This window comes from Xiphophorus couchianus, chromosome 17 (genome assembly GCF_001444195.1).
Source record: "Xiphophorus couchianus chromosome 17, X_couchianus-1.0, whole genome shotgun sequence".
In the NCBI taxonomy this organism is placed as follows: Eukaryota; Metazoa; Chordata; class Actinopteri; order Cyprinodontiformes; family Poeciliidae; genus Xiphophorus; species Xiphophorus couchianus.
This window is the reverse complement of record NC_040244.1, coordinates 7,624,371-7,640,803: the sequence shown is the minus strand read 5'-3', so window position 1 is coordinate 7,640,803 and position 16,433 is coordinate 7,624,371. Positions and strand designations below refer to the sequence as shown.

General features: G+C 37.0%; 1 protein-coding gene across 3 annotated transcripts in view; it reads left to right on the top strand.

Annotated features, from left to right (window-relative positions):
* Positions 1–16,433, top strand: part of sema3c (sema domain, immunoglobulin domain (Ig), short basic domain, secreted, (semaphorin) 3C) — a 70,149-nt gene that overhangs the window by 41,304 nt on the left and 12,412 nt on the right. For all 3 annotated transcript variants that reach the window (XM_028043683.1, XM_028043681.1, XM_028043682.1), the window contains 8 exons: positions 4,108–4,227; positions 7,489–7,579; positions 10,241–10,360; positions 10,443–10,585; positions 10,655–10,769; positions 11,699–11,768; positions 14,176–14,320; positions 15,729–15,951. In XM_028043683.1, coding sequence (XP_027899484.1) covers positions 4,108–4,227; positions 7,489–7,579; positions 10,241–10,360; positions 10,443–10,585; positions 10,655–10,769; positions 11,699–11,768; positions 14,176–14,320; positions 15,729–15,951 — 1,027 coding nt within the window. The remainder of the gene's footprint in view (positions 1–4,107; positions 4,228–7,488; positions 7,580–10,240; positions 10,361–10,442; positions 10,586–10,654; positions 10,770–11,698; positions 11,769–14,175; positions 14,321–15,728; positions 15,952–16,433) is intronic.

Genomic DNA, 16,433 nt, shown 5'->3' with positions numbered 1-16,433 from the left:
TCCCTGCTTGGTTCGTCTTTTAATGAGCGAGCTGGAGGTAAACTGAAAGCCTGTTGGAGTGAATATATATCAAAGGTTGTAAATTAGCCAGAGCTGACTGATGGAGAGATTTCATTAGGCACCCTGGTTCTTGTTAGCTGCAACAAGATTTATAATGAAATCATCCGGTGAGACTCAGAAGACAGATTTCTCCTCTGCATCTGTTCTCCTCTAATTGGATTCTCCTCAAATAAGTGCAGCAGAGAGCTGACGGGGGGATAAACAGAAACAACGGTTTAGCTAAAAGAAACACACATTTTAAACCAATTTAATAAAGCAAACGAAAGCTTAACTTGCACAGCCAGGATGTCATTTGCTGTTTCAAAAATAGAGGGAGAACAGCTTCCAGTAAGTGAGTCGTTTGTGAGTAATCGCATGTGTGCTGCTGACACGCTCTCTCAAATATTTGGGTGAGCCATCTCCACCCAGAGCCCCCTTTTCCTCTGTCAGTTTCACTTTCTACTAGTTGCATTTTCTGTTTGACTATAATTCCTGCCTTCTTTGATCACTTTTCCTGTTACTGTTGCTGTTTTTTAGCTTCTTTCACTGCCGTATGTTTCATTTTCTCCCACCCACGGTCGACTGCCTCAAAGAGTCTTTTTGCTGTTTGTTCAACTTAAATCCCACTTCCTGTCTCTGTAGTGCTGCGGAAAAAGGTTTCTTATCTTTCAGATATCAAAAATAGGACAAAAATAACTTGAATAAACACAAAATAAATCTGTTTTTAAATGATGATTTCACTTATTAATGGAAAAAATGCAATCTAAACCAACCTGGCCATGTGGGGAAAACTAATTGACGCCTGAAACTAGTAACTACTTTTCTCCTTTAGTTCCAGATTTCACTGTGGAGGAATTTCATCCCGTTCTTCTTTGCAGAATTGTTTTGGGTTTTCAAGGATGAATAGGATGTTTAACACTGCAAAACCCAGACAAAAATAAAAAAAATAATAAAAAACGGTCTTACCACTGGGTTTTGTAGGAGTACTTTGGAGATAAAAATTTAACAGATTTTTTTTTTTAAGGTTTCCTGAAAGTTTATTGGTTTTGTTTCTCATCTGTTTTTTAGTTCGGATCATAATTTGTTGCTTTTCACAATATTTTACACTGTTGCATGTAGATTTCTTGATTCTATAGTTCCAATAGTAATAATTTCCTGAGCATGATTTGTACAATTGAACTCAATTTTCATAAAACACAGAAAATTCATGATTTCACAAAGACACATTTATGTTTTCACGCATGGTCAGGTTGGTTTTGATCGCTTTTTTCCATTTCTATCCACGACTTTTATGTTGTGAGATTGTTTGCAGCAGAGCAAAAATCAAAACTAGTTCCACCGTTTTTATAAATTTGCTGCTTTCTCAGAAAACCTCAAACAAAACCCGACGTGATCGCATTGAATTCAGAGCGAAGGGACTCGGGGTCATGAGGGAAACACGAGAGGAAAGTAAAACTTGATAAGGCTCCGTGCATAAACGCGGCTCTGTACTTCTGATCAGACACGACCGCAGACTTCATGTGGTTCTGTGGAGACGAACGAGGGATGAAAGCGAAGGAAAAAGCAGGACGGACGGACAGACAGACAGACATAAACCAAATGAGGATGAATAACAGAAATGGGCGTGAGTCGGTGAAATATTCAGTTGCAGCTCACTAATGGCTCTCGGTGGATTTCTGCGCGCTGACCAGAAATCAAGATCTGCAGCAGCTGCCAATGCTGGAGTCATGTCCAAGTTCCTGACGACTCCCTGGATTCGTGTTCTTGTCCTCCCCCACTTTGCTACGCTCTCCTTCGCCACACGTTTTCTACAGGCTTACACTCAATTACCAACAAAGTTGATCGCTTCCACTGCTACTGAGTCTGGTTAAGAGGCAACAGCCTGGTTGTGGTTTTCATGTAGCTTTATCTACGCTTAGGGAGGCATGTTATGATATTATTGACTAAATATGCCATAATACACATTTTAAGACAAAAAAACATGACATGCAGTCATGGGATACACTATGAATGTGGGTTTTTCCGACTTATTTTGATAAACAGTTTAAATATGCAAGAAACTCTGTAAATGTTTTGAGATGAAAGCGAGCAGAGGAAACTTTCCTCTGGTAGGAGGACATGTTTTGATGAAGTTATTTCAACCAAAAGGTGTGAGACTAGATGGTTGGCTTGTAAGGATTGTCTCACTTTTGAATTTACCCATTTTGTAACCATAGAGAAGTCTAATAGCCTTCTTTCAGCCAGCTGATATGAAGTGCACAGCACCAGCACCATAATTAATGGTGAGCAGCTTTAAAACTCTTCAGCTTTCTCTGAAATTTCTTTTCGTAGAAGCATTAAGGAAGGATATGATCCTTTCTGGTTTTATTTTACAAAATTTACTTGTTGCATGTTTTGTGCTTCCATTTGGGTTCTACTGCTCCCCAAAACGGCCCAAGCACTTAAAAAAAAAACCCCAACCAGATAGTATTTGGAAATAAGTTAATGTTTTATGGGGTCTGAAAAATGAGCCTTTTCAGAAACTTCTAGGATGTAGCGTCACAAATCAGCAGGCACTGCCCGCCACATAGCAACCCCAGACAGTTACCTAGCAACCCAAACTGAGCGGCAGCACATTTGGTCAGCTGGTTTTACCGCTGTGTGCGCTGTACAATGGCTGCTGGAAAGGACAAATGTTTTGTTGCTGACTTGCCATCCAGAAAGCACTTGCTGCCTTCTGGTAGGTTGTGCAGGAGGCTCTACTTCTGCTTTTCAAGGATAAAATCTGGTTATCTAACAATAATGCTTTGCAAAAAATGTAACAAACATGTTTTGTATAGACCATAGGCCTACCTTAACCTGTTCAAGGAAGCATAATAGATCACTTTTTAAACCTTACACCCTGACGTCGGAGACAGCCTGCGGTTGTATCATTCAGGGAGTTTCGCTGATCCTCTTTTTCCACTGGCCTCAATACCACACCAGTGAGCACTGTTGGGTTTATGTTAACATGAGCGAGTCATAACAGAGATAAGGTTGAAATACTGCCTCATGCGGAATAATATTCAGGAGCAATAAATGTGCAGTGGAAATGTCGTTCATCTTGTGTTTATATCTGGAAAAACATCCAAGAAAGAGACAGAATATCTGCTCAGAGATGGCTATCTGCTTGCTTTTTGTAAAAGGAAGCAGTGGTGCTTTTGTGCTTTACTGTCATGTATAATGATGCGAATAAAAGTTCTTAGAGAAGCTCTGATGATGAAATTCATTTCGGTTAAAAAAAACCTTAGTAATAGCAACATTACATTATGTTAAAATCCATCTTGCCAAAATTAAAACAAGGCCCCATTCTGAGTAACCCGAATATTTGGCAAAAACTGAGGTCTGCAGCAAAATATGCTTAAATGTTTTTGAAAGAAACCCCTGAGATCATGTAGACAAGTATCTTTTTGTTTCAAAATGGCAGAAAAAACTGCATTTGAAGAAGAATATTCCTTCAGACTGTCCAAAAAGTTGTTTTTATAGACAAGCACCGGGAGAGGAAACAGTAAAAAGTATTTTTTATTTTACTTTGTCACAGAAGAAACTTTTGTATTTAACATCTGTTAAAAATATTGTAGAATATTCCCCTTTATTCAGATACAAGGAATGTATCTGGCTAAAATACAAAAATAAGCATATCAGTCATTACATTCATCCATCTATTTTTAATCTTTCGTTCCTTTTTGTTTTTAATTTGCTGAACTTTCATTTCAACTATTTAAAAATCAGTTTTAAAAAAAACAGGATTATAGAAAAGTATTTTGGAAGAAATTTGTAGGATCCTTTATTTCCACTCCATTTCATTGGATTACTTTTGCGCCAAGTTTTGCCACAAGGGTGAAGCAGCAATTTAACATCTACATTTAAATCCAGAATTTGATTTATGAGAGGAAAAAAAACATTTAATTTAGTTCCTCGTACTTTGGAAGGTGTTTAAGAGAATCACGGCTGTGTATTTCCTTCATACTAAATAAATTTTTTCAGCTTGGGAAGTTGTTAGAAATGCTCTCATGTTGGACTTTTCTTGTTTTTCGTTTCCCTTTCCAGCATGGCTGTGGGAATTTTGTCCGTGTGGTGCAGCCTTACAACAGAACTCATCTGTTTATGTGTGGCAGTGGAGCCTACAGCCCCGTCTGTGTGTACATCAACAGAGGCCGAAGACCAGAGGTGGGTTCAAAATGATGGATTCTCTTCATTATGGAAATAAACTAGTCAACCGCAGCTGAGAGAGTAAAAAGCCCTGGCTATTAAGAATACCCTTCCAGACTTTTGGCTGTGGAATAATGCTACATCTGGAGCTGTAGGAATTGTTTGACAACTAGTGCATTTCAAATTGCTATAATCACATCACAGCATTAGTAAAGTTAAGCATTGCCGTATGTTTTTAGCAAGGTATTAGATTCCACAACTGCATATGTGCCAAGTTTTCAAGTTGTCAGTTTGATGCTGCGTGAGATAAGGGAGTAGAAGAAGAAACTGGAGGTCTGCGCTTTTCTCGTCACTCGTATCCGACCAGCAGAAAAGACAGGGAAACCCCACCGGCAGAAAAGTACTCACTCTGTGTTTCCATTGACCGTTTAATTGTGCAACTTGACATTTTGAAAGTAAATCGCTTAAGGGAAACGCGGCAGTTAGGAAAAAACTCGCTAAAGAGTTTTGTGCTTGGTAGCATAGCGCCATCGCAGATAGAAAAAATTAGTAGAAGAATTAAGAAATTCTGAGATTGTCAGAAGTTTAATTTTTTTAAAAAGAGGATTTTTTTTTCCAAAATATTCGACCTTTGAAACTCAGTAATTTTCACAATTTTTCCAGAAAATTTCTGAGATTAATCACAAAATGTAAAGTTTTTTTTTTAGCAATTTTTAACAATCTAGAAAATTTTTATTTTATTTTTTGGCAAAAATGTATTCCTCCTTTTTTCTGTCTACAATATCCAGTTGTAGTTTTTTGGCTGAATCAAAAATGTGTTTATTCCGCAAAACTGCAGTAGAAACATAGAAACACTTTTTTTGCGTCACGTGATGAACAACCGGATGTCGCCACTGGCTCAAGCCACAAAGAAGAAGAAGACAGGAAGTAGCTGGAGGATCATGGCGCAGTATGTTTTTTTTTCTGACTTATCTCGTGAGCATTTCGTATTTAATGGAAATACTGCAATTGCGAAGATGTTTTTCGACAGTCACGGAATATTGATGATTTTTTCCGCACATTTGTAACGAAACGCTGCTACAAACTGAACAGAACAACATTAGCCCACAAAGCGCTGCCAAACGTTAATAAGGAGTGAAAACCAGACTTTCTCTTCACTCTGAGCCTTTTGTCATTTGGGTTTTTTGTTTGAAAGCCAGCCTGCTCTGTTCTCCAGCTCGTAGCTTAATCATGTCACTGCCTCACGAGAAGAGATCTGTTAAGCATGAAAAGTCGCTGTAGCGGAAAGTTCAGAGCTGTCCGCTTGGTCATTTGTTCTTTGACGGTGTCCCAGCTTGTTGTGGTGTTTTGAAATTCAATATAATGGAGATGACAAGTTGTTTGACAGCTTGACAAATAAATAACTTTTTTTTTAGTTGAGATACATTTATTGTAAATCTAATTACTTAGTATTTCTTTAACCCCCACTTAACCCCGGTGTCTCCAGTGTCTGAAATAAACATGTTTATTACTGTAATTCCAATATACAGTATCTTCTATCTTGCATTAAACAATGGCATAAAATCCTTTTTATTCATCTGTCTTTGTTTTTTAATGACACCGAATGTTCCACTTTGAAAAGCTTGACAATATAATGAGGGTTGTGACAATAAAAGAACTTCAAACTGAGAAATATGACACCATTTGTCTCAATGCTTTTCAATGAAGTGGGACTGATATTTTTAGTTTTTAAGGACAGAGAAACACTTTAAAATGAAGCAATCGGAGACGAAACTACATGTCCTGGCAAATAATTGCCTTTTACAAAACTTTACACCTTTACCCAAACAATTTATAATTATGAATGTAATTAAAAGATTGTGTTTTTTCAAGTTAATTTGAGTGTCTGAGAACGTTTAAGTCAACTTTAGCCACAATTAAAATGGGAAAACCCAGTAACCATGTCCTTTAAAAGGGCAGAATTATGTAAAATAGACTTCTTTTTTTTTTTAGCTTTACATCATGTTATGTTATGTCTTCATCAAAAATATACCTATTGTGATGACTTCCTGAAGGCAGAGTTACAGAAAGAGCAGGAGTTTTTAAAGAGACAGAGGCCCAAATTATCTTCTTGTCATATTTGATCTATAAAGCATTGTTTCCAACAACTGAATGAATTAAGATAAAGTTCCTGGGTCTCTACAAAATACTGTAACAGCATATTGACTTGATAAAGCAACAGAAAAAAAACAAATGTGTATAGTTTTCCAAACTGAGTGCAAAAATTAACATTTGAGAGCAAATCAAAGCAATATTTTTTTTTAATGGTCATTGAAAACTTATACAAAAGTGAAACCAAACTTTAAGGAGGACTCTGAAACTAAAGTAGTGTATCAATCCAATACTGATACCAACTTTTGGATCAATCTGCCCACCAGCCTAACCTCTAGTCTTAACACTAAAAATCCCTTTAATCCTCCTTACGAAGCTTCAACGTAACCTCAAATGACAACATGCTTAATAATTTTTTACAGACATAACAATATCATATCTGTTTGCCTTAAAGAAATTGGAAACTATTGAGAACATTGGTTGCACAGCTTGTATTCCCACTTTACCTTTTTTCTTCAAGCCAACAACAACAACTGGGAGAGAAAACTGTTCACTAAATGGTCAGTCCAAGGTGTTAAATATGACTCTTTGTCTTTATAGGGTGTCATATTATAAATTCACATGAAATAGATGGTAGAATTTATTATTTTACCTCTAAAATCTTACAACAATCAAAAATCCAGGTCAAGTCCCGATAGGAGACTAAAACATTTAGCAGGAGTCGTTTTTAATCTCCATTCCAGGAATCTGCCAGCTGCACTGCGTCCACCTCCATAAGCTTTTGGCAAACACACACATTTTCCTGGATTAATACTTCCTAACTGATGTCATCCAGCGGGCCGCATCCTAATGGATGGGACAGGAAGTGCTATCATTCACCCAGGTTGCTCTTGGCCTGTCGAGCCTCTGCCACTAGCAGGGTGTTGCAGTTTGGCAGCAAATCTGCCTGAGTTAGAAAGATGGCTGCCCAACACATCATCAGGGAAATTCCTTGTCTGCGCAAAAGTGGAATGTTATTTTAGTGTCCCTTATGGGCCTGTTAAGGTAAACTGACGAAGGTCTGGGTCTCTGTGCGTTATTTAAACCAAATGGAAGAAAAATCTGGCTTCTTTCTGACTGTAAACGAAGGAAGCCATTGCAGAACAATCCTGTCATATTTTCTGTCTTTTTCTGTTTCTTTGCAAAAAGGAACAAGTGTTTTATGTCGACTCGGAGATGGAATCGGGAAAAGGCAGGTGCTCCTTCAATCCTCAAGTCAACACCGTCTCTGTCATGATCAGTAGGTGCTTTCCTTCATCCTCATTTTGTTATCTTGCATTAATGTCAATACAAATAGTGATCAGTTTCACCTGCAGGCGGTTAACGGCTTGTCAAGAATTTACTTGTGTTGCTTTTCAGCAAGATGGGATAGACAGCAGAAATGCTGATGTCAGACTTCAGGCATTGAAATGTTTTTCAAAACAGCAGCTACTCTGAAGTCTGCCTCATTTGTTTTGAATTAGACTCCTAAATAAATAAAATGTTCATAATAAGTCTAAACTGAAGTAAATTATTCAGAATTATCTCATTAATTGGTTACATTGTTCTCGATTTCTTCAAAATTTTTATATTCACTTCCTGTCTTGAGATATTGCTTAAATATTTCCAATCAGTTTTCTGTCCTCATAATATCTTCTGTTGTGTTAAGTGCAGCAAAACACTTCCACAGCATGATCCTGCCACCCCCATGCTTCACATTAAAATGGATTTCTCAGTCTTTGTCATTTGGAGAAAAAAAATAAAGAGGCCATTATGACTTAAAACATAAAATATTGTTTAATCCGACAACAGGATGTATCTAGAAAGTAATTTAATCTGTTTTTAATAACTTTAATTAGCTTTTTGATATTACAGCACAGTACAGGACCTGTTTCACTGTAGATAAGGAATTTTACCGCCTTAATTTAGCCTCTTTGTGAGGGTTTTTGTTCTACACATTTTCATGTCTGGATCATAAAATATGCCCATGTTGTTTATATTTGTTGTCTTTGGCACCTTCAGACATCAGAAAATTGCAACCAGTGAGATTTGAGAAAGCCCACATTTCTCTTCTTGAAATATTTGCTGATTTTATTTTTTAGATTTTATTCCCTGAGTCACACAGTAAAGCTGTGCATTTCAGGTGTTTACTTGTTACACATCCACAAAGTGTTAAAATACATATTAATACTAGTTTGTACCTGTGAGATATCAAAAAATTCTCTGCATTTGAAAATGGGAATAAAATAGCTGATCTTAAGAGGCCAAAACAGGAAATGTAGTTCTACATTTATATTTTTACAATGTTTTCAACCATTGTGATAGGTTTTTTTTTTTTTTGCTCTCCTAACTTAAAGTTCCAACCAAACGCCTACAGTCCTTGGAGTTGATGTCTTCTTCAAGTTGAACTCATCGAGTCCTTTGATCTGATTGGTCGAGGGGTATTGGGTTGCGTTTTAGGCAACACTTTGCACCCTAGCTCGGCTTTCCGACACCTGAGCGTTGCCGTGCCAGCAGCTTTTGGGTCAGCAGAGGAGCCTCACACGAAACGGTGATCCAGAGTGGAATAACCTGCAGGGCGAAGGAAGGAAAGAAGGCAGAGAATATAACCAAGCTTCTGGTTTTAATTAAATCACTTTTTAATTTGTTAATCAGCAGGTTTTAGACCCTCTGTGACCATCTACATGCCATCGGCATCAGAGCTTTTTTAGCAAACCCAGCTTGTGTGTGAGGTTTAATCATTGCCTTGCAAAATATCCAAACAAATTGAACTTTTTTCTCATGCTATAATTTCGAACTTTCTTGTATTTTGAGATTTTACATGATAAATGTGCATTTTTATTAAAGTCCTCTGAATTAATACGCTCTAAAACTTGTTTGGTTTTTTTTGTTTGTTTTTTTGCACTTTTAGGGATATGTTGCCTATTCATATTCGAGTAATAACTTGAATAGAGTGTCTAAACAGCAACAAATTCTCAATTGTGTTTGAATCTGGGCATTGACTGGACCATTTCATTACCTAAATATGCTTTGATCATTGCCATTGTAACTCTGACTGAATCAATCAAGTTTATAGCACATTTCAGCAACAAGGCATTTCAAAGTACTTTACGTCATAAAAGCACAAAAATACAAAGTTACAGAAGACACCACATAGTCAACAACTGAGAAAATCAATAAACATTACATTCATCCAAGTGCCATCAATACGCATCAGATATTGAGTAATATTTAATTTATGGCTCAAAATGAACTCTAGTTATATAGGTTTTTATTTTTTATTTAAAGGAAGACAGAGTTTCAATTGTTTTGCAGTTTTCTAGAGTTTGTTCCAGATTTGTGGTGCATAGAAGCTGAACACTTCTTATATGCTAAAAAGATAGGAACGATCTTAAATCAAAATCGCTCTAATAACCTCCTTATTGCCATGTTGTCTCTGTGTTATAATAATTTGAGGAAATTTAATATAAGAAGCATTTCTATGTTTGTACTATTCATGTAATTTATTAGTTTTCTGGTGTGTAGATGGGGTTTTTTTTTAAAAAAAGCAGACTGTTTTTAAGAAAAGACTGCTACTAAAAACAGTTTCTACAGTTTTTAGAAGCAGCAGAAACCTAAATAGAAATACAAAAAAACTGAATTTTGCATCGTAGGTCCCAGTTAAAGTTGAGATTTAACCAGATATTTTTTATTTTATTTTCCTTTTTCCTTCACTGGTTTGTGTTCGTGTCCTTCATAAAAGGTCAAACATGCAGGATGAAAAGGTGTTTTGCTGCATAATAAAGTTATTTTAGCCAGAGGAAATGTTGGATTGCTCTTCGTGATAGAAAATATTGGCATGTTTTACTCTGCGTATCCATTTCTGCTTTGCATTTATTATTCTAACTTGTTAGAATAATCTGGTGCCTGTGCATTGCTGCAGATCAGGAGCTGTTCTCAGGCATGTACATCGACTTTATGGGGACAGATGCTGCCATCTTCAGGAGCCTGACCAAGAGAAATGCAGTCCGCACAGATCAGCATAACTCCAAGTGGCTCAGTGGTGAGAAAACTAAACAAAATAAGCGATGGCTTTTAATTATTGTGTTAAATAATAGAAATCTCTGTCATTCTGTTTTATTCAGAACCAGTTTTTATTGATGCCCAGCTCATTCCAGACGGAACTGACCCAAACGATGCCAAGTTGTATTTTTTCTTCCGCGAGAGGTTAACGGATAACGACGGGAACACTAAAAACATCCACACCTTGGTGGCCAGAGTGTGTCCTGTAAGTATCTGAGTAAATCCACTCTTTAATTCGCGGGTCGGAGTTTCCATCTGCAGCTTTTGTCTGCAGAATGACACCGGAGGGCAGCGCAGCCTCGTCAACAAGTGGACCACCTTCCTGAAAGCCAGGATGGTGTGTTCGGTTCTGGAGGACGACGGCACCGAAACACACTTTGATGAACTAGGTGGGTGAAAGCGACACTTTATGTTCTGTAATTGTCGCTGCAAAAATAATTAACATTACCAAGCATTTTTGATCTAATTTCTAATGCAAATATTTTTGTACATTTGAAACAAGACAACGCTAACTTAAAAGTAACTTTCTAACAAGATATAGAAGTCAATCATTCCCTAATATTGATTTTTTTAAAAAGTACTAGTTCCTCTTGTAAGTGAAAAAAATCTGCTAGTGAAATGAGTACGGTACTTTTGCTCAATATTAGGGAATTATTGAGTCAAAAAAGCTCCTGCTCTGCAAAAATACAAACTCTTACCAAGTATTTTCATCTGAGGACACTTGAAATAAGACAAAACTAACTTGCAAGAACATTTTCAGCAAGATACAGGATCTTGTTTGGAGCCAATAATTTTTTTATATTGGTGAAAAAGTTCTAGTTTTATTGGCAGATTATTAATATTATGATTAGTGAAATGATCTGCTGGTAAAACTAGTCGTTTTTCATCTATATTAAAGAATTATTTACTTAAAACAAGCACTTGCAGTGTGTATCTTGCTGAAAAGCCAGTTTTGTCTTATTTCAATTCTGTGTTTTTGCAGTCAGACATGCTCCAACATCCTTTGTAGTTCGCCAAAAACCGAATCAGTCATTATTTTTAAACTCTTGCCTTCACAGTTTAAAGTTTTCCAGCGGTTCATTTTTCCATAAACACCCCACCGACCATCCGAGGTTTAACCTGGATTCTGATTTAAGATCGTCAGATTTGTGAACAGTATTGCCTTTGCTGACCTTGCTCTTATTTTCTGAGCACACCAGCGTTTCCCTTCATGTCGAGACAGGAAGGCTTTCACTGACTCGTGCATCCAGAACTTGTCGGAGACTTGAAGGACAAGGAGGAAAAATGTTTGGGAATGTTCCTCTGTTTGTCCTTGCAGAGAGCGTGTTTTTGCTGGAGACGGATCAGCCCAAAGGCTTGCTGGTGTTTGGAGTCTTCACATCCACAAGGTGAGGCTGATGCAGCCAACTGTAACATTACTGCAGGCCTCCGAGGTTTTGTTAATTACTGATGGAAGGCCTTTCTTCCATCGCATCACGTTGCTCTTTTGTATCGTTTTATAGAGTTTGTGTGGCAGCAAATCTTTCATTTCACGCTCTCTGTCTCTGCAGTGACGATTATCAGTTTTTAGGGTTTTGCATATTGGGACATGTCCTGGTTTTTCTAAGACTTGCTCATGTCATGCTCTCTTATTAGGTTTCCACAGCGTTTGAAAAAGGAAAAAGTCCCACAGCATAATGAATCTTCTGCTTTACTTTTTTTAAAAAGCCTAATTCTAGTAAGAATTTTAACTCTTTTTTTTTTTTTTGGTTGCCCTAATCTTCCATAAATACAGAAATCGATCATAAATACTGGAAAAGAAGAAAAAGTCGCTTATTCTTTTCTGTACATAAGGTTGATGCTTTTTAAATTGAAGCATTAGTTAAATTCAGTAAGTCATTCGTCAAACTCAAGGCCAGGGGGCCAAACCTGGCCCACCGTAGCTATTTATGTGGCCCTTTGGACTCCGTGGGAGTGCATAAATAAAACCTCTAACATAAAAGTTGTGTACTTAAATAGCAGTCTTTGCGATTTCACCATCATGGAACAGCTACAGGTCCTCACACTTTTTTACACTAATGCTTAAGTTGTGAGTTTACTGCAAATTTTCCATCAAAGTGGTTAAAACATTGTGTTTATGTGATGCTAACTACCACCTGCAGGTGGCAGTATTTCTTCTGCTGCACTGCTTCCTCAGCTTTACTTGAGTCCAGTAGTAGTGTGTTGTCAAACAAAAAGTCACATTTGCCATGATGCACAAATATTACAAAATATTTTGCAGATATTTCTGAATTATCTCCACCAATCAGTGACTTTGATTGGGAAAAAAAAGTCACTTACTCCTTTTAGGGACTGATCAGTTTCAAAATATGTCCAATGTCATTTAATTTTAAGAAGTTCTTCTTGAGTGCAGACACAGCTGTTTATTAATGTTTTTAACAGTTTGTTAATGGATTTTGTCAATACATTCTGGTACAACCGGCCCTTTAAGAACATCCATGATCTTGGTGAGGCCCAAATGAAAATGAGTTTGGCATCCCTGGTCTAAGTAAAATAAGGAATAAAGAAAAAGGAATCATTAAATTAATCCATAACTTATATCACCGTTATCTAAAGAGATGCACATAATAAACCGAGCAGCTCAGATTAGGATTACAAATACCTGGGAGTTGTAATCGGCAACAGACTGGACTGGGCATCTAACACTGACGCTGTGTGCAAGAAGGGGATGAGCAGACTCTATTTTTTAAGGAAGCTGAGATCCTTCAATGTGTGCAGCAAGATGTTGGAGACCTTTTCTCACAGTGTTGTTGCCGGTGCCATCTTCTTTGCTGCTGTGTGTTGGGGAAGCAGCATCAGAGCCAGCGACTCTAATAGACTAGACAAAATCATCAGGAAAGCTGGCTCTGTACTGGGACTAAGGCTGGAGTCCCTGGAAACTGTGGTGGAGAGGAGGACACTGAAGAAGGTTCTGTCTATTATGGACAATAAACAGCACCCTCTCCACCACATAGTGGACAGACAGCGGAGCACCTTCTCACATAGGCTGCTCCAGCTCTGCTGTCGTAGGGACAGATACAGGAAATCCTTCCTGCCACATGCCATCTCACTGTACAATAAAAGCTAAATCATTGTTCTGCACTAATCAGTCCGATTTTGCACAACTGCACTGTGGCACACTTGCTGTACATATATTTACATATACATTCTGTATCTGCATTTTAGAATCTTTGCAAGGACTGCTCTAAGCTGCTTTTCATATTGACCGCATGTCATATTTTATTCTTATTTTATCTTGTCTACAATTGCTACTCAGTGGTGGTTGTTGTGTGTCTTGTCTCTATGCTGCTGTAACTGCGAAATAATTTCCCTGCTGGGATGAATAAAGTATTTCTATTCTATTTAGCCTAAAAACTGAGTAAAAAATCTCATTGCTCGTAGAAAAAAAATAAGCAACTTAATCCATATTTGGTGTTTTCTCATATTCACTTGTTACCTCAGGTTCATACAGAGTTTACTGTAATGTAGGAACCATCAATATTGTTTTCTCTGTCTCTACACAGTAAGATTCAGTTTCTTTTCCCATCAAAGATGTTATTTTATGTGTTACTCTGAGCTGCTTTTAATATCTGAGCCAAGCCACATCACATATTCAAGAGGAAATAGGTGAGCTGCCTTCAGTGGCGTTTGACAACACTTCCTCTCAGGCCTTTTTTCGCTCGCACGTCTTCTGAGACGTTGTTGTTAAATGAAAAACAGCAGGAGATTTTTACCGGCTTCGGTTTTTAATTTTATACATGCGCTTTATTCCTGCAGCTCCGTCTTCAAAGGGTCAGCAGTGTGTGCATACAACATGGCGGACATCCTGACTGTGTTCAACGGGCCGTTCGCTCACAGAGACGGACCCAACTTCCAGTGGGTGGCTTTCCAGGGGCGCATTCCCTACCCGAGGCCCGGGACAGTAAGACTCATTCTCATCATATTTAGTTTAAAAAACAAAATAAACCTTAATACGTTTATTTGTATGGAACATTTAAGCAACAAGACAGTTTAAATTTATGAAACGAGCACTAAACATTGCATTTTGTCAAACGCCATCATCGGTGTTTTGGCTTTTTTGCAGTTTTCTGGGAGTTTGTTCCAGATTAGTGCAGCATAAAATCTTTGCGTAATTATAATAATAATTGAAAACTTTGTGAGGAAGAAAGGAAGAAACATTATAATGCAGACAGAAGACAAATCTATGCAGTATAAAATAACAAATGTTCATTTATTTTAACATTATGTGTGATTTTCAATAGTTCAATAAGTGCATCATCACTGCTTGTACGGGATTATAAAGGGAAAGCTGGCTCTAATTTAATTCACTTCATGAGCTTATATGAAAGGAGGAGTTTTTATAAAATGCTTGTCTTGAATGACTAAACACAATTCCACGGCAGAAAGATAGAAAAGCAACTGCTGCTCCACAACAATCTGGGAAGGCTTCCAAAAAAATAAAGTCCAACAAAGATTATACACAAACGGCTAAGTTAGCTGCAAGTGAGTTCCTTCCTATGAGCGGACGACGTTGTAGCAAAGTCACCACAAGGTCCTGATGATGTGGTTAAAAAATAAAAAAAATAAACTAACAGCCAATAAGATTCTAAATGGTAGAGAAAATTAGAAAAGGGTTGAACAAGTCAGACATGTTGGAATCACCCAAAAAAATCCTAAATCAGGGGCTTGTGACCTTTACAATTATTGTATGACCTTTTGAAAATACTTTATTTTATTTTATTTTCATCATTTTTGGTAAATAACAACTACACTGAAAAAACACAAAATTTTATGAAGTATTTTTGGTCTAGTTTCTACTGCTAATGTCTTAATTTTTGTTATTTCAAGTGGACTAACTTGCAACTTTTCAGCAAGAAATTATTATTATTACTATTACTATTATTATTATTATTATTATTATTATTATTATTATTTCACTTTCTTGCTATAAGTGAAATAATCTGCCAGTTGAACTTGTACCTTTTCATCAGTATTAAGGAATTGTTGGCTCCTATATTTTGCTGTAATGTCACTTGTAAGTCAGTTTTGTCTTATTTCAAGTAAAATATTTGCACAAGAAATTAAACAAAAGTCCTTGATAAGATTTTGTTTTTCCAGTGCATTCAACCAAGAAAAGCAAACAAAATATTTGCACATAATTTCCAGTATAATGTGAAAAAAAAATTGATCTAAGTAAATACTATTGATACTTTGAGTGCCGTCCTGTTATGGAAATTAAATAAAATGACTCCCTGGATAATAATATAGATTTTATTGGTTTAAACCTGTGATATTGTTTATATAAGGTATTGTACAAACTGCGTTTCCAGTGTCCAGGTGGAGCCTTCACTCCCGACATTCACACCACGAAGGAATTCCCAGATGATGTGGTGAACTTTGTCCGGAACCATCCGGTCATGTTCAACGCCATCTACCCGGTGGGACGGAGACCCCTGGTGGTCCGCACCGGCGCCAGCTACAGGTACACGGCGGTGGCGGTGGACCAGGTCATGGCTGCAGACGGGAACTACCAGGTGCTTTTCCTGGGAACAGGTAAGAACCGTGTGCAGCCATGTCGCTTTGCGTCTTTTTTATTTGTTTTCAACAAAAATAAGATGATGTAAACTGTCAACAACTCATTGTACTCACTTAAAGATGGATAAAAATGTACTTAGTCCTGCATAAGTAATAATAATATTACATTTTTATTCTACTCAGTTTGCATTAAATCAGTCTAATGTTTTCCTGAGGGGAAATGTCATTTTAAAATTTAATAACATTCAGCATTCTTTAACTCACATGAACACTAGCAACATATTACCTTAGATTAAATTTTAATATTGTGTTACAAACATACATTTTTACTCTCAAATATAAAATGTGGCATATGACCTACAAACGATAAATAAGAAACCCATTTAATTTGTTTATGTTTATGTGTAACAGAAGCATTTTAAATAACATCATGCATGAATTTATGAGTCTCTTGTCACTAAATAACTGGTTTGATGCTTTTGATTTAATATTCCCGTCAC